We start from the raw sequence: 18,972 nt of genomic DNA on the forward strand, positions 1-18,972 counted from the left end.
AATTCTCCTCCCCTCCCAGGCTTGCGGCGCCAAACAGCTGATTGGTGCTGCAAGCCTGGGAGGCGGGAGAAGTGGAGCGGTGACCGCGCGCTCAGGGAGGAATGCTGTAAAAAAAAAAAAAAAAAAAAAAATTGGGGGCACCGCTTTTTGGCGCCCCCAAATCTTGGCGGCCTAGGCAACCGCCTAGTTCGCCTTAATGGTAGCACCGGCCCTGCCCTGGCGGAGTCAGGAATAGAACCCAGGAGTCCTGACCCTCCGCTCTCACCACCAGCCTGGACCAAACTTCCTTCCAGAGCCTGGAACCAAACCCAGCACTCTTGCCTCTCTCTCCCAACCCTCACCTCCAAAATCCTTTGCTCTACCCACTATACTCTCCTCTTTCCCAGCTCCCCCCCAACAGGCCTGTCCAGTCTGTGTCCCCCATTCCCCACCCAGCGCTAAAGAGCTGCTAATCTGAGGGCTGAGTGACTCCAACGGGGTTGGCTGCCTACTCAAATGCAGGGCCCGGCCCGGTTCAGAGAGGGCAGGTGCCCGTCTGCTGTTGCGGCCAGCTCCCTGCTTGCTGCCCACGTGGCATGGAGCTAGGGCAGGCCGGTAGCCTCGTCTCCCCGCTGCCCACGTCTGTGCACCTTCCGCCACCCCGTCTGCTCGCCACGGAGGGGCCCGAGTCGGACCTGCAAAGGGAGGCCGCGGCTGGAGCTTAGCCGCGGTGCTGGTGCCGGCCGCGCGGCAGGAGGAGACGGCCTACCTGGAGTCAGGCGACACCGGGAAGGTCAGGCCTGGGACTCCCTACTGCCACGGGGAACTCACAGGCCTTCCTAGCCTCCCGACAGACCCCTCGGGGGAATTTAACTCTCAGAGGCCAGGGGCAGAGAATGGTAACGAAGCTAACGTGTGGTGACTTGAGTCCATTCTGTAGCGTGGGCGCAGAGGCTGTAGCAGGAAGGCAGCATGGCCTAATGGATAGAATCCTGGAACGGGGATCCACCTACCCTGCATACACAGCTGTGACCGCAGCATGCAGAGAAAACCCCTGGGTTAGCTTTGATCTCGGCAGCTCAAATACCGGCAGCAGCGAAGCCCTGGACGCATGGGCTCAGCGCTCGAGGACGTCCCCAGGATTCCCAGCACCCTCACACAGCCTGTGCTGCTTCCCTGCCGTTGGCACTGGAGCCGGCTAGATCAAAGCTAGCAGGGGTATGCCTACACGGGCCGCAGTCACGCCTCTGACTGCAGCATAGACAGACTCTCAGACTCAAGAGATCTGGGGTCTATTCACAGCTCTACTGCTGGGTGACCTCGGGCAAGCGATTTCCCCTCCCCGTGCCTCAGTTTCCCCATCTGTAAAATGGGGCTAATGATCCTAACCTCCTCGGGAAAGGGCTTTGAGATGTACTAGTGAAGAGCTCTCTTATCTAGATAAGAGCATGGGGAGGGGTCTTTACCGTTTTCTCCCTGAAAGCAGCAAAGACGACAGGCCGTGACCTAACGAGGCACCGTTTGCAACTCCGCCACCTGGCCTGGCCTTAGAAAGCAGCCTGCGATACCCTCGGGCAGATCTCTCCAGTGGTGTAGCCGCCCCGCTGACACCCATGTGCTCTCAGTATCACCAGGCTGGAGAGACAGGCAAAATGTTCTCCCTTGCACACATCGATGGGGACACCCGCGAGGAAGCATCGAGAGGTGGTTTTTTTTTTTACTTCTCTTGCTTGGCAAACAACTCGTGGCGTGGCCCAGGCCGGGTTGTTTGAGTAAAAGTGACTTATTGGACTGGGTTTGAGCATCCACAAGGGCAGGGTGACTTGTTAACACTTTCCCCACATTAATCAAACTGAAAACACCCGAGTATGAACTCCTGGCAATGTCAAGGCACATTCCACGCCCCCAACTAGTTACTCAGCTTTCTGGGTGTCTGCAGAACAAAGCAGCTCCCGAGATCTGGGGGCCCTGTGAGACCCACAGCTTCGAAAACAAGCCCACAGGGTCTAGACGTGGAGGCGGTGTCTCGGGCTGGGTTTCCCCCCCTACCCCCCAACTTAAAAAGAGTGGGGTTTTTTTTAGTTTAGGTTTGGAGATTGAGACAGAGCCTCAGACAGGTGTTGCTCTGGGGGGGCCAAACCGGTCAGGGCAGACAAGACGGGCTGCAGAAAAAAGTCAAATAGCCACCCCCCCGTCTCCACTTGAGAGGGTAAGGAACCTCCCACGGGTCAGCTGTGCAAAAAAACCACAAGTTTAGGGCTCGTGTTTACTGATAGCCCTGGCTATACGCAGCCTCTTTCACGGTCATACCCAGGGGCCAAGTCCTCCAGAAAGCACAGCTCCCATGCATCAAATGAAGTGGGTAGTCACCCACGAAAGCTTCTGCTCCAATACATCTGTTAGTCTTAAAGGTGCCACAGGACCCTCTGTTGCTTTTTGCAGCTCCCATTCAGACTCTGAAGTCCCCAGTTCCCACTGACCCGCTTACAGCCAGGTTTTCCAAGCAGCTGATTTTCCAAACCCCAATATACTGAGCACGTCTGAAAATCCAGCCTGTTATTTTGGTCTCTAAGTGGGCACTGAGCTGGTTTTAAATATCTGGCCCCCCAGGTGGGGGTCTCAACACCATTATTATTTCTTGAAAGTCTTTGTAACTGACAGTTTTGAAATAAAACTGCAGCGAAGCTAAAAGTTGAAATTTGAAAAAATAAATAAAAATCAACCCCCAAAACCGAACCACAAGCAGGATGTTGACGACGAAAAATGGAGAAAGTCCATTGAGACCCAGTTATATGCTATTGGTGTTATGCAAAAGGCACCCGGATACCATGGCAATGGGGTATATTAAGATAAAACAGGTTAGACCGGCAGGCAGATCGACTGATAGATAAGGTAGATAAACTAGATTAGACAGCCAGAGTTTAAAATAAAAGTTAAAGGTATGTTGAATCCAGATAAATTATGAATAAAGGGGAGATTGGGCATCATATTATAGTTGAAAAATGACACAACATTTATATTCACTAAGGAGTCGATTGCGTCGCTCTATAAACTGGGCTAGTGTTGAAAAAAATCAGGTCATTTGTTACCAAAAACAATCCTCATTCATCAACTAACTACGGTCTACAGGACTTTTGTTGTCTGTCTCAGTTTTGTCCCTGCTTAGGCAATGCAAGATTTAATATATATAAAATTAACAAACCAAGCGAAAGCTTTTTTTAAATTCACATCGAAAAACAGCTGAAATAAGAGGACAGCGTACAAACTTCCAAGAGAATTTTGCACATTAAAAAATGACGACACTTTACAGGTTTGTCCGCACTAGAAAGTTGTACCACTTTGGGGAAGAAGCTATCCCATAAGGTACCTTTATACCAGTATAACTGGACCCACACTAGGGGTTATACTGATATAACTATATCTGCAAGCAAGCAAATCGCACTCCAAACCAACGTAAATTATACTGGGACAATTCTGAAGTGTAGACCTGGGCTAAGAGGAGCAGCATGCTAATTAGATTGCACATTTCTTAAGCTTCTGCTGTTAACAGAGGCAGCAAGATACTGCACTCAGCGGGGTCTACTTTCCATTGTGTATTTGACGCAGAGGTATTTTTATTTATCTAGGACGTGTGTCTGATCAATCCAGCATCTTGCTCTAAAGTTCAACCCTTCCTTTCTGTTCCTTTTACATGCAAAGGGAGCAGCACAGTTATTACTCTTTGACAAAAATCTCGGTTGTGCCTTTGCATCTGACGCTGTTTTACTGATTTCAAATAAAAACATTGTAGAATGATGCTGTTTCTCTTACGAAATTCAAGTTTCAATGCTGCAGGATCACGCATTTATTTTGGGGCAGATTCTCAAGTGGTCTCGCATCCGCAATAGGGGAAAGATTTCCCCAAAAGATCTCAGCCAGAGCCCAGAGCCAATAAAGCGAGGCTGACATTGCACCAGCTGAAGATCTGGCCCAAAGAATTTTTAAACACCCACTATACCCAAGAAAGATGTACATAGCTCAGAATATTGACAGATCGTGTTGTTTTTCCATAGCCGTTGCTCAGAGGGTCTAAGAGTCGCTTCGGTTTGACTGTGAAACTTCATTATCAAACAGTTCATAATCTCTTATCATCAAAAAGCAATTGATGTTAAGCAAACCGATGTTTGAACACAATGGAGGATTCAAGAGCCGACAGATGTGTATCTTGCTAACCACCATAATGTGGTGTTTAATTAACACACGATAATTATTCTCTAAAGTCAAACTCATCTAAGCTAAAATGAAAGCAATTGCATAACTGCGCACAAGATATGGATATGTTTAATTCTTAAATAAAGTGTTTTAATAATCAACATATTCTAATTAATACAAACACTGCTTCACTACTGTTAAATTGACTGCATCTTTAGGAATCTTATTTTGCCTCTGAGTATTTCTTTTTATTTTGCATCTCAAACATTTTTTTTTAAAATTTACATTAATCACTACACTAATTAGAACGATGTTTAGCATTGATACCAGCTGGATTTGAGTAGGACTTAATTAGTCTTTATAATTGAATTAAAAGGACCATTGGGATAGCTCCCCCCACTAACAGATCCTCAAATAGTCTGTGAAAATGAAATTTATTCACAACATAGCAAGTGGCTTTTATTAACAAAGTCAACTTTTTGCATTCTGCTGTGTTATTAAACAGCAACAGGCGGAGATATAGATTCAGGATATTTTTGTACTGTCCAAAACCGAATTGTGTTGTCCCCAAGTTTCCGACTGATGCAGATTTGAAATACTTCTTGGAAAGAAGCGAAAAGATTTTAAGTCTTATTTGTTCCATCTTATTGATTTTGAACACATATAAACATCTTCAGTCAGTTAAGGCGAGAGATGAATTGACCGAGATCAGAGGTTTATTTCAGTAACAGATTGAATCAGACACTAAAAAAAGAAACCCAAAAGATTATGACATACAAAACCAGATTTTCATGGGCTCAGCTCCCGACGCTGAGACCTTGTTTGAAGATCTAGCCACTTAGTTTGGTGTCTAAATATTTTTGTGCCCAAAGTTTGTTTTATTTTGCTTCTGGATAGTAATCATTTGTGGCGGTGACTAATTAATTTGAGAGCCATTTTGCACGGGCATTTTTTTAAATTGTGGTTTAAATTGAAATAAATGATAATAATTAAATGGGTGCTGGGATCTTTTGGAAAATCCTGACCTTAGTCAATTTCAAAATAGGTAAGTTACCAATGGCCGGGCAAGACACACACACTAGGTCCCCTAGAGAGAGAATTCAGGTTGCTGAATTCAGCAATCTCTAGGACCCGTCTCTAAAAAAGTTAATTTGTCTCTTTTGTTACTGACTGACTTGCCTCACTCTCTCTCTCTAGTGACTTGGAGTGATCAATCACTAAAGTATCTGAGCGCCTACCACTCTGAGATCAGGAAACTCAGCCCTCCACAGGATCAGGTCCCCAATTTGCTGAAAAGAATTCAGAACCATGCCAAAACATCAACAATTACTCTATGATTGACAGAACAAGGAGGAATGGTCTCAAGTTGCAGTGGGGGAAGTTTAGGCTGGATATTAAGAAAAACTTTTTCACTAGGAGGGTGGTGAAACACTGGAATGGGTTCCCTAGGGAGTGGTGGAATCTCCTGCCTTAGAGGTTTTTAAGGTCAGGCTTGACAAAGCCCTGGCTGGGATGATTTAGTTGGGGATTGGTCCTGCTTTGAGCAGGGATTGGACTAGATGACCTCCTGAGGTCCCTTCCAACCCTGATATTCTATGATTCTATTATTCTATGCTCAAACCCCTTACTGCAAATGCATTTTTCCCCCGCCCTCCCTGCCTCCACACTCACAGAAAACTATAATTGTGCAACAGATCCTAGCCAGGCTGACTTCCCCCAGTCACAGGATCGGGCTGTGGTAGCTAAAGTTTGCATAGAGTTCAGGTCAGAAAGGACCATTATGATCCTCTATTCTAGTTTGATCTTTTGCGTCACTTTCAGACACAACGAGGAGTCCGGTGGCACCTTAAAGACTCAACCTTATCTTTTAGAAAGGCATCCAGTCTTGATCTGAGAATTTCCACAAGACAGAGAATCCACCACAGCCCTGGGTAAACTGATCCAATGGTTAGTTACCCTCCCTGCTAAAAATATGCACTTATTTCTAGTCTGAATTTGTCTAGCTTCAGTTTCCAGACACTGGATTTAATTCTGCTTTTTTCTGCTAGATTAACCAACCACCTACGATCAAAAATCTTTTCCCCAGGTTGTCCATAATCAAGATACCTCTTAACCTTCTCTTGGATAAATGAAATACCGGTAGATTGAGCTTCTTCAGTCTCTCTCTCTCTCTCAGGCACGTTTTCCAGAGTTCAGCCCATCCTTACTCTTACACTATAACCCTGCTATTTCATTTCCCCCTTCTCAATCAGCAGATCTAATCAATCCTCTAAATCATTTGGTCACCAGACCTTAAATCATTTCACTAGATCCCAGGGGACTCCGATTCTAGAAGTCACATCATCACGTCCTCTGTGTGTAATATAAAGAAATAATAATAACCCCTAGCTCTTACCTAGCACTTTTCATCCATAGACCTCAACGCATTTTATATCGGAGGGGAGAATAGAATTATTTCCTGTTTGCAGAGGTAAAATCATGCATCAAAAATAAATTTGTCTGCAAGCACATTTGGATTCTGGTGGGGCTAGAGGTCTAGTCTGGTCTAGCCCAAATCGCTACCATTTCTAAGAAAGAATGAACGAACTGCTTGCAGAACTACTCCTTGTAAATCTTTTGTAGCCCATCTTCATCCAATTCCTACCGTGTCTGATTTGAACATGGCTTCTCCTGTAAGAGCTGTCGCCCTGGATCTTACTGGAAATATACATGTAGTTGGAGATGAAATTTGACAAAATATGCGCTCCCATCAAAGAGACAACCGTGAAATTTCACTTACTGCTACGAACCCCACTCCTCTTTGTCCCACCTTGACAACTGACAGGCTTTGGGAAAAAACATTGAGTGTTTCTCTGAATACGGCATCACTAATTGAAATGTGGGAATGGAAAAGAGATGTATTTTAAAAGCAGTTTCAGGTTTAAGAACCCAACGCATCAATATAGTCTCTGAAACCTCAGCTCTTGCTACCACCCTTTATTTTTCTCTCTGTCTGTATCTGTTTATCACCTCCCTTCAAAGCAAAACTCTCCCCCGATGAATACACTTTCATTATATTCTCAGTGCCGCAGATAAGAGGCTTGAACATCACTGACAAGGAAACTACATTTTGCCCAAGAGTTAAATATATTTGCGTTAACTGATCACAGGAGATGAAATCACTTTCGCAAATCAGTTCAAACTACGTTATTACAACTGCTTTCACTACAGAACAACATTTCAAATACCCTGATTCGGGGCACGGCTAGACGGCTAGCTAGTTTAGTCACTTCTATATATTGCCTTTAGGAAACTACAATGGTTATTGGGATTCACAACATTAAGAGAAAACCACACAACAAAGAAGATGCAGTCTGGGAACCCGTTATCCTAAGAGCTTTGAATTCTTAGATCAGTGGAAATTCTACCAGAGCTAAGGCAGAATTCAGCTGTATCTACTTCTTGGGTTACACACGCGCTAAACCACACCACAAACGCTACAATCCCCAGGCAGAAAACATGTGGCATGGCTTCACCATGATGGGTTCCTCAAAACTCAGATCATCTTTGTGTTCTGTCTCGGTACCCCACCTGGTACCATGGTGACTGGGGCGCCTGGGTGCAACCACAATACACATAATTATAAAGATTGCAAAACGTCTTCAATGGAAGTTGAAGGCACTCAGCGCTATGCAGAATCAGGCCCTAACCTCAGAGTTCCAGTTCTACATGCCTCCCAGGCTGGATAAAAATCAATAACTTTAAAAAAAATCATATTTTTAAATTTAAATTAAAGACAGGTTCATTTTTTTTTAAGTGAACTATTTAAAGATAAATTTGCACCTACGTTAAGACCTACGCTCATTATAATCTACTAAAATCATTTCAATGAAATGCAGAAAATAATATTAAGCAGTAAGCAGCTGCCAATTTTTAAAGAAAGTCAAACCACTGAACTCGTGTAAGTTACCGGCTAAGCGCCTGCAACCCGAGTTTGAAGTAGTTCTACATCAGCTTTTGACAACAGCCACCTCTGGAGCACAGGCAGAGAGATCACTTCCATCATTTCAGTTTATTCAGCTAATTCAATGGCTAGTTCATTCAAAGTTAAAAAACCAACTGAGAGCTGACAAAGCAGGAAAGCTTGTTTTTCTCTTTTCCAATCTATGAATAAAAGCGAAGATGTGAGAGGACAAACTCTATTAGTTCTAAAATCTTCCAGGAAAATCGGTTAGTTTGAAATACAAAACTTGTTTTGATTCACTTATTTTTGTTTCTTATGAATCCAGCACATGAAAGATATTTTGATTTAACTAACTTAAAAAATGGAAAACGCTGCTTTTATGCAGTTTTGTTTGAATTGCAATTTCCATCCATATACAGCTTGATACAAATCATGAATAAAAAATTAAACACATACAGTAAATGAGAAAGGCATCATTCACCATTTTCTAACATCATAAAAAAGTAAAAATTTGAATAAAAGTAAGTTAAGTGCTATAAATAAATTGCTTAAATAAATGTGTGTAGACATAGTGTAGCCTCCTGGTTAGCTAAAACAGCACCAAATTTAGTGTGAAGGCTATATTCGGTTGCAAAGCAACATGCTTTAATGGTTACTAACCAATGAGAATCAATTTTTCTTTAGGAAGATAACTGAAAGGGACAAACACAAAGCACAATTAAACTTGATTATTTAAATTAAGGTTTCCTATTTGCTGATTTAAACCATGCTCAAATAAATTTGTTAGTCTCTAAGGTGCCACAAATACTCCTGTTCTTTTTGCGGATACAGACTAACACGGCTGCGACTCTGAAACCTATGATTAAAAGTGGTGATTTAAATCGCTTCTATTTAAACCAATCCACCCTGATGTCTCCCCATTTTCTACACACGCAACAAGCAAAACCTCAAAGCGATTCTATTGAAACTATACGAGTACCTGGGACACACTTAGAAACATTATTATGAGTCGCAATATTTTTCTTTCTGGTAACAAAAAATATGAATCGAAAAAACCCCCAACACATCTTGAAGCAAAGGATTTGGGTCAGATCCTCAGAGTGTATAAAGCAGGTTGTTACCTTGACTTCAACGGAACAACACTGATCTACACCAGCTAAGGATTTGGCCTGTTGTTTCTCAAAAGGCTCTTGGAAAGAAAAAAGGGTCTGAAATTTCCTATTGCAAATTTACAGAGATCCTGTAAGTCGCTGTATCTAGGGCAAGCCAAGGTCAGGTCTGTGTCTGGGGGAGTGGGCTTTGAAGTTTTTTATTTTTAAATTCATCAACTCTAAAAACACACAAATTACTGGAGCACACAATTATTAATTGGAATGGTTTTTAAGAGAAGAATGAAGTGGGCTGAGAGCCCAGCAGAGGTATTGGGTGAGTAATAGGGGATATTAAATGTAGGGGAGCAGAAACTGATAAGCTAATTTTTCTCATATACTATCTGTACTCAGGACCCCCAGTTATAGATCTGGACCCAGTTGTGCTGGGCGCTGTACATTATTATTTATTAGGTGTATTACGGTAGCACTAGAAGTCCCAGACACAGACCGGGACCCTGCCGTGCAAGGCGCAGTACAGACACAGAATAAACATTTTAATCCCTTTGCTTGGTGGGTTGATTTTATGTCTGTGGTTCTGACAGTAGCACATTTGCTCTGCCCAGGTGTATACAACACACACCAAAAGATTAGGGGGAAGAAAACAACAACAAAACACTAAACCAGATTTTCTGAGGGGCCCCCTCTCCGCAGTGCAGTGATATTCTCCTGAGATGCTGCTGGGGGCTGAAGCGGAAGTTGGAAATTGCTAGGAACATCTAACAGCCCAGGAACCTGATGGAAGGACTGGCCAAAGCCCTGGAGAGAGTGGACTGCAGGAGGCTCAGTGGGGTCTCCCTGCCTTTGGCCTCTAGGAATCTCTGGCTTCGGGCTGCTCATTGCCCTTGGAGTCCCAGCCGACAGGTGATGGCTCAGGGGAGAGGTGTGTGAGAATCAGCGGAGGCAGCAGCTGTTTAAGAGCCCGGATAGATAGAAGGGTATAGGCTAAACTGGGGGCATCTGACCCTTTCCATCACCCACTTCCCCACGGGGAGCGGAATCCACAGGGTGGAATTTGGAGGCAAGGACAACAAACAATACTGGGCGATTCTCCACGGCTTTTCCCCGGGAAGCTGGGTGTCATCTGCATGGAGACATGGACGCATGCAGGGGCAACCTCCCCCAGGGCCCAGGAATAGAACCCAGGTGTCCTGGTCCCGGAACAGCAGGGTCTGAAAAGCAGCCCACAGTTGTTATTAGGGCCCTCTCTGCTTGGGGTTGCTGCTCCCACGCCCTCAGACGGCTTCAGGAAACCATCTCCTGCCACCCACAGACACACGCGGTGGAGTGGGGCGAGTTATGTCATCAAAGGAACGGCAACGGGCGAGGGTGGGCCTGGAACCAGTTTTGACAGCAAGTGGCAGAGGGACACAGGAGATTCCCACAACAGCCGGGCAGACAGACGGGCGGGGAGGAAGACTGCATTGGTGAATAGGGCTTTGATCCCACACTAGTGAAACCAGCCCAGGCCAGATCCTCAGCTGGCATAAACAGGGGCAGTTCAAACGAATTTAACCAAGCTATGGAGATGGGGGAATCTGGCCGTAGTTTTGCCGCTGTTTTCAGGGGGAGGAGGTTCAAATCCACAGGGCTCCACGGCCTTAGAAGACACTGCACCTCCCTGCAAAGGGGAATCTGGCTACTGACTGCTGAACATTGCTAGCCACAAACCAAGGAAGGAAGGAGCCCATTGGGCTGATAATCAGAGATTTCTGCAGCGCTTGCTTTGCCTTTCCTGGCCAGCGCAGTTAAAGGCGCTGACACATCTGACTGCCCCAGCCTGGGAGCAGCGCATGAACTGAGCAAAGGGGAGGTGAACAGAAAGCCAGACCACAGAGTCCCTCAGCAGATCAAAAAAAACCTTAATCAGCAACTTTCCCTCCACCTCTTCAGCACTAACCTGTATGTGTGGCATCGAATGCAGAAAACCCACAACCTTCCCCTCCCGCCCCGCGGTTCCGTTTTGTCTGCTGCCAGGGCCCTCCACGGGCAGTGGGTGCAAGGGGGTGAGGGGCAAAGGGTCTCCAGCTCAGGTGGGCTGAGCCAAGTCAGAGCTGGGGTGTCTGGTTGAACCCGGAGCCGAGAGAAAGCCCAGCCCCATCTTGACTTCTCCAAGGGGCCGGAAAGCTGTTGGTGGCTGGCTGGGGTGGGCTCTTTTGAAGGAACTGTTCAGAAAGTTGTTTAAACGAAACTCCCCGTGAGCTAGTCTGAGCCGAAGGCATTAACGCAAATTCTAAACCCAGCCGAATTTCCATGCCGGGAGCAAGCGCAGACCCAAGAGGACGGGTGTGTGTGTGTGTGTGTGTATGTGAGGTTTCATGATCTGGGCACAGCACCGGAAGCCAGGACTCCTGGGTTCTATTCCCTGCTATGCCCCCGACTTGCCATGCAACCTTGGGCGAATCACTTCCCCGAGCAGTGCCTCCGTTTCCCCTTCCACACTTTGCCTGTTTCGTCTATTTAAAACTATTCAAAAGTTTTTTCTCTTACTTAATTGGCCTCTCAGAGTTGGTAAGACAACTCCCACCTTTTCACGCTCTCTGTATGTGTATATATATATATATCTCCTCAATATTTGTTCCAGTCTATGCATCTGAAGAAGTGGGCTGTAGCCCACGAAAGCTTATGCTCAAATAAATGTGTCAGTCTCTAAGATACAGACTAACACGGCTGCTACTCTGAAACCTATTTAAAGACTGTGAACTCTTTGGGCAGGGTCTGTCTCTCTCTGTGTTCATGGAGCACCTACCACAATGTGGCCCAGATCTCGACTGGGGCCATGAGATGCTACTGAAATATAAATAAATCCTAATCATAGGTGGGGAAGTGGGACAAGGTTACAGGTTTCCCAGGACCAATGCCCTCTACAGAGTATTTGCAGCCCGAAGAGAGATCAGCGCTGTATACGTGGGGCAAAGAGGAACAAAGACATCCACCCTCCCCAAAGGAGTTAAATTGTTCCAAACCCCTAAATTCGTCTGCTTTTGTTGTTGTTGTTGTTTTAAACCTTTAGAAACACAAACCAACATTTCCCTCTGTCATGTGCAAGAAACAGTTTTCAGGGCCGGGGCAAGGATGTGACAAATTGCCAAGCTAGCGAGATCACAAACATTGGTCAGATCCGCATGGGTGCAGGGGTCCCCCAGCACAGATCCGACTGCAGGATTGGGATTTCAAGTACCTGTGGGTTGAACTGTTCAAGGTCGCTGGCAGAGGATTGTCGTGTCGGGGCGTTTCTGAGCTCAGACGAGGGCTGAAGGAATAGGATTGCATTCTCAGTGGTGTCTACACTAGCTCTAGGTGGGCCATTCCTTTATCTATTTTAGCTCTGTTAATTTCTTTTTGGATATTTTTATTGTAACTTGTCAATTTTAGGGTTTGCTAAAAGCCTGTGAGAGGGGCGTGACATCGGACACTCCATAAAATTTCACTGGCGTTTTAAATTAGACCATTTGTCCCACTCGCACAGGGGCGAAAATGGAACAACGTGCTGGGCCAGAACCCCACTGGCGAAAATGGACGCAGTTCCTTTGACGTCAACGGGCCACCTCCCCAGCTGGTTCCACTGACGTCAATGGAACAGATCCTCAACCTGAGTAAAATAGCACAGCTCCATTGACGTCAATGGGCCAGCCCCTTAACTGGTGGCAATCCGCATCGCCCCATTGACACGAACGGGGCAGAGCCCAGCTAATGGGACTTAGACGGAGCAACACCGATTCACATCAGCCCAGCATCTGGCCTAGTGAGACTAAAACGTCCCTGAAGAGTCAGTGACGTAAGAACAGGCTGGGAGCCTGGGTGGGAATTCAAAGGTTCTGTGGGTGAGGAGATATTTGTTCCCCTGGGGCCAAAGGTCCGATTCTTTCGGGGCGGGTGGCGGGAGGGTGAGATCTCCAATCCTGGGCCTAGACTCAGCCTCAGGGCAGGAAGTGCCCCTCTGAACTATGGGGGGGTTCCCGGTTCAAACAGGGTGGCGAGCCGAACCACAGAACGAAGGGAAGAGAAGCAGGATCCCCGATAGCTGGGGGCTAGCATGCACAGCAGGGAAATGGATTCAGTGCCCTGATAGGGGCTTGCCATGTCTCTGTTATCTATGGGTTACTTCCTTCCGGGATGAGCTCACTGGAGTTACCAGGGTGAGAGGGAATTATCTGGCTCGAGGAGCCTAAGCTCGGGATTTGCATAAGGAGCTGCCTAAATCCTTGGGAAATTCAACGGAGAGGTTGGGGTGATTAGGGTCCTGCTCTGGAACTTGAGGGAGCTGGGCTCAATTCCTGGCTCTCCCAGAGTCTCCCTGGGCGACCGTGTGGACAGGTTGCTAGGCCGAGGTTTTCAAAGGTGGCTTCTGGTTTTCTGGGCCCCACTTGAGACACCGTAAAGGGGCTGATTTTCAGACAGTGCTGAGCCCCCACCCCCCTGGAAATCAGCGCCCTTTGAGGCCGGCAAAGTCAGGTACCCGAATGCTGGAAACGTTGGCCTCAGTCTCGTCCCCGCCCCCCAGGCTTTCCACCTCCCCCACACCATGTCCTTGTGTCTGTGCGCCCCCCCACCAGGTCCTCGCGTCTGCGCCCCCCCCAGCTTCCTACACGCTCCCCCCACACATCAGGTCCTTGCGTCTGTGCCCCCCCCCCCGCTTCTCACACACCCTCCCCCCCGGCCAGGTCCTCACATCTGCCCCCCCCCACCCTCCCACCTCCCCCCCCCCCCCAACACCAGGTCCCCGTGTCTGTGCCCGCCCCCCCAGCTTCCCACATGCCTCACTGAGACACTGATTCCTCGCACCTGCCCCCCCCACTTTCCAACTCCCCAATGCCAGGTGCCCCCCCTCTGACACTGGCTCCTCACACCCCTCCCTCAGGTTTCCCACCTCCCCAGGTGCCTGCACCCACCCTCTCAGCTTCCCACAGCCTTCGCCAGACCCAGCTCCTCACCTCCCCAGCTTCTGATCTCCCTGACACTGAGTTCTTGCACCTTTGTGCCCCCCCCAGGCTACCCACCCCCTTTCCAGGTCCTCATGCCCTCATGCCTGTGCCCTCTCTACTTCCCACAAGCCCCCCATTTCCTCACGCCCCCCATTTCCTCACGCCCCCCTCAGATCCTCCCTCAATCACCCTGTTGGACACTGGGTCCTCATGCCTGCGTCCCCCCAGCTCCCCGCACGGCTCCCCCCAGCCACACCAGCTCCTTGTGCCCCCTCATCCACCCCAGTCTCTCTAAAATCTAGCCCTGCTCCCAGCCATGGGTTGCTGGCTCAGCACCGGGCATCGGCTAGGAGCACAAGCAGGGCGGCAATCGCGCTGGTTCTGTCCTTGTCCACTTTCTCCGGGCCTTTCAGCCTGTTCGTTAGCCGACAAGGAGCTGTGCCACAGCGCACGGGGCCGGGGGGGGGGCCGGGGGTGTCCGGGGATTCATCCGTCACTGCTCGGAGCCGGGAGAAAGCTGCGAGGCCTGCAGAAGCCAGCTTAAGAGCTGGGCTCCCTGCCTCGCCCTCAATACTTCTGCGGGCTGATCTACACCCCCCTGTTCCACAGCCGGGGGTGACACGCATGTAATTGACACACATCCCTTTGAAGGGGGGGAAACGGGACCGGAAGCCAATCCGCATTGAAAAGGAAAAGGGAAAGGAGGGGTGTATCAACACAATAGAAACTCCGCTGTATGGGGCAGCTTTAGATAGGTTCAGCTGCTGCGATGCGCCCTGTCCCCCCCCACACACACAAATACACACACGATAAATCCAGAGACACACACACACATGCACACACGAACAAAGACAGACACACACACAAAACCAAAGACATTATCTATCGCAACCTAGACACACACATATACACAATAGCAAAGATGTACAATCAGGACACACACAGACAAGGTCCCCGCATATATTAAAAAAAGACGCAGACAGGCAGACAGACCCACACAGTCATATTATATATCAAAACACAGACAGGTACACACAAAAGCAAAGACATGCACAAACACACACACAATTAATCCAGACACACACACAAATACACACATTGTTAATCTAGACACACACACACACAAAAAGACACATACATATAAAAAAGACAAAGACAGACAGACACACACAAGACACATCTCACACACACACCCCCGTGAAAAGCAGGCTCCCCTTGCTAACGTGCAGCTCCAAGCTCACAGACCAGCTGTTCCAACCCATCTGCAAACCCCAGGGAGGGTCCATAGCTCCCTGCCTTGGGAATTCCCCGGGGAACCCACGTGGGCTGTGATGCTGGCATGGCTCTTTCGGAACCGAGAGGAGAGGACATCCCAGTTTGGGAAACCGTTTACATTCCGCCTTCCAAACGCCAGCTTCAGAACCCGACAGGCCGGATCCTGTTCTCCGCATCAATGCAGAGTGACCCCACCGATGGCCAGAACATTTACACGGCGGGGGTGACTGAGATCAGCATCCGGTTTGCGGGGGGAAATCAGGCCATGGGGGACGTGGTCGCAATGACAGCCAGGGGGCTTGTCAAACAGCCAGCTGGGCAGTGCGGAACGGCATAGAAGCGGTAGCCTCCAAGCCTGCCATCCGTGCCTCAGCCCTAGAGAGAGACGGGAGCTCAATCTCCATGGTCCATTTGGATCTCGACCCCTCCGGGATGCAAATGACCCAGAAGCCCCTGGACATCTGGCCAGAGCCCTGCCACTCAGTCAGCGCACCATTCCCTAGCATGCACATCGGCAAACAGACTCGGCACCCACACACATCCGACACCCTGAGCTGCTTGAAAAGCTGCATTCAGATGGGTAGAAGCCGGATTTCAGCCCCCCAAGCCAGGCCTTCCCCACCTGAAGGAAGATTTTGGATGGGAATCATACATAGCACCTTCCATCCGAGGGCAGGAAACGGCCTGCCAATGCAAATCGACCTCAGCCTCACAATAACCCCCCAGCGAGCTGGGCGGACTTTTATCACCATTTTACAGATGGGGAAACTGAGGCGCGGACAGGGGTTGTGATTGTTCAAGGTCCCACAGTGAACGAGCGGCAGAACCAGGGACAGAACCCAGGTGTCCTGACCCCCTGGCCCCACTCTGCTCCAACCACTAACTCCTACTCCTCTCCCAGAGCCAAGGACAGAACCCAGGTGTCCTAACTTCCAGACTCCACTGTCTAACTCACTAAATGCTAGACCGTACTTCCCTCCCAGAGCAAGGAACAAGGGGCCAAGATTTCCAAAAATAATTACTGATTCGGGGAGCCCCTTAAAGGAGCCTGATCTACATGGGGCAGCTGTCCTGAATGGTCTCCGTCTGGCCCCGTCACAGTGTCTCAAGTCAGGCTTCCAAAAATCACTAGCCCCCTTGGACAATCTTGGCCCAGGAGACTTGACTGCCACCCGTCTGCTACATACCAAACCCCACACCTTCCTAGAGGGGGCAAGAGAAACCCAGAGTCCTGACTCTCACATCCCAGCTCTAACCACTAGACCCCGCTCCCCGCTAGAGCAGGGCATGAGAAGCCAGGAGTCCTGACCGCCAATCTCCCCTGCTCTAACCACTAGACCCCGCTCCCTGCTAGAGCAGGGCACGAGAACCCAGGCGTCCCGCCTGCCAGCCCTGTGCCGTAACCCCCCCTCGCTGCCACAGGCAGGCAGACAGGGCTGCGTCCATGCCCCACACGTTCAGCTCAGAGCCCTCCAGCTCGCTGCTCCAGGTGGCCCTTTATCTCCCATCTCCCCCCAAAACCACCCACCTCTCATGGTGCCGGCGGCGCGAGCGGCTCTGCGGGGTGGCTTCGGCTGGGGACGACACCAGCAGCACCTGCCTATGGCTGCCAGCTGGGGAACTCAGCGCGGGGCCCGGGGTGCCATGCTCTGCCCAGGGCTGCTTGCATTTGAAAGCAGACTCGCCAGCACAGGTGGCTTTGCAAGACCGGTTGACAGGCGTCCCCCCCGGCCAATCAGGGCCCCCGCCATGCACTGGGGCTAACCAATGGCAACTGACTGGAAAGTTCCAAAGCCACAAGCCACAAGAGGTCGAGTTTCCATTGCTGAGTGCGAAGGGCTGAGGGAGAGGGGGGCGGCATGGCTGGGGGTTCGAGCCCTGGGCCCGGCCAGCCCTTGCTTCTCTGGCAAGAGCCCGTGACTCTCTCCTGCATTAAAACCTGTGCCCCCTTCTCCAGCACAGGGCTCTTTCCAACACACTCACAGCGCCCCGGGCGGTGGGTCGGCACCAGCAGTGCTTGATTTGTAATGAAAGAGATGCTGGGGCTCTAGGGGGACCAGATTACATGAACAAAATATCGGGACACGTGCGGGGGGGGGCAGGTTCGGAGCGCCGCCGAAGCAAAAAAAAAATAAAATAAAAATAAAAGCCCTGAGCCAGAATGTCGGGATAACTGGCATCCTGACCATACATCCGTTGGGATGCGGGACAGACGACTGAATATCGGGACGGTCCCGATTTTATCGGGACGTCTGGTCACCCTACGGGGCTCAAGCAAATATTTTACTTTCATAACTGAACTGCCAGGCCCAGAGGCGCCAGGGCTCTGAACCGCCAGGCCCAGAGGCGCCGGGGCTCAGCCCTGGCAAACTCTGGCACAAATTAAGCACAGGGCACCAGGCTCCCCATTTCAAAACCAGGGAAACTGAGGCGCTGCACAAAGTGTGTGTGTGTGTGGGGGGGTGACTTGCCCTGCAACAAGTAGGGTCAAGCTACGATCAGAGGCCAGGTATTTCGGGCTTCTTCCGGCTTTTCCCTCTCAAGCCTCTGTAGACTCCGTCCCTTGTACAGAGCAGGGTAAAGGGTGCAGGAGCCCTGACTCCACGCTGCTGGTGCTACCCACTAGCCCCCCACTCTCTGCCCAGAGCTGGCAAGAGACAAATCCAGGAGTTCTGGTTCCCAGCTGCCCTATTTTAATCACTTCCCTTCCAGGGCTGAGGAGAGAACCCAGGAGTGCTGGCTCCTGGCAGCGTGCTCTAACCACTAGGACGCACTCCCCTCCCAGAGTCAGGAGCAGAACCCAGGCGCCTCAATCCCTCAGTGAATTTAACTAAGTCTTTTTTATATCATAGAAGATTAGGGTTGGAAGGGACCTCAGGAGGTCATCTAGTCCAACCCCCTGCTCAAAGCAAGACCAACCCCAACTAAATCGTGTGTGTATATAGATACACACATCCTCCTCCCCCCCCCCCCCCCCCACTAACTTCTGGTGTCATTTTGTGACCTGCTTTCCCTCCAGTCACAACCCAGAGGGCAGAATCATCAACTTCGCTCCCAGGGCCCCAGCTTGGCCATGTGGTGAGTTGTTAGCTGCATCAGGCTTGAAGCCACTACACCGATCGGCAGGGTGGGAGGACGTGGAGGCCGGCGGGGCCACAGCGAGCGGCCGTGCGGTTTGTGTGCCGTCTTGGTAACCCACGTGCGGATCGAGCCCAAGGCGTGAGACACAACAGCACTTCAGCTCTGCATCCCAGAGCCTCAGTGACACAGGGAAAACCAACCCCCCGACGCGAACGGCAGCACTGCATCCGCCCTGTCTACAGCACCCTGCAGCCCAGCACACTTCAGCAACTCTGGGCGTGTGACGGCGCTGCAATGCGGCCACCTCTGGTGTGGAACGTGGCAGCCGTTCAACACAACAGGGTGGGACAAGGGAACTGAGACGAATTTTGTATGCAAGGGAATATTAGCGAGGCCGAATGGAACGAACTAGGGTTTTATAGATGGCGGG

The 18,972-nt window shown here is 49.5% G+C and overlaps 1 protein-coding gene across 3 annotated transcripts in view; it reads right to left on the reverse strand.

The window, feature by feature from the left end:
- The window catches only part of RORC (RAR related orphan receptor C), a 45,961-nt gene that overhangs the window by 23,231 nt on the left and 3,758 nt on the right, over positions 1–18,972 (reverse strand). The window contains exon 1 of one of the 3 annotated variants that reach the window (XM_034756801.1): positions 16,990–17,137. The exons of the other annotated variants lie outside the window; for them this stretch is intronic. Coding sequence (XP_034612692.1) covers positions 16,990–16,996 — 7 coding nt within the window. The 5' untranslated portion in view covers positions 16,997–17,137. Of the gene's footprint in view, positions 1–16,989; positions 17,138–18,972 lie in introns of those variants that run through there. 3 annotated transcript variants of the gene reach the window in all.

Source organism: Trachemys scripta, chromosome 24 (genome assembly GCF_013100865.1).
Source record: "Trachemys scripta elegans isolate TJP31775 chromosome 24, CAS_Tse_1.0, whole genome shotgun sequence".
NCBI lineage: Eukaryota > Metazoa > Chordata > Testudines > Emydidae > Trachemys > Trachemys scripta.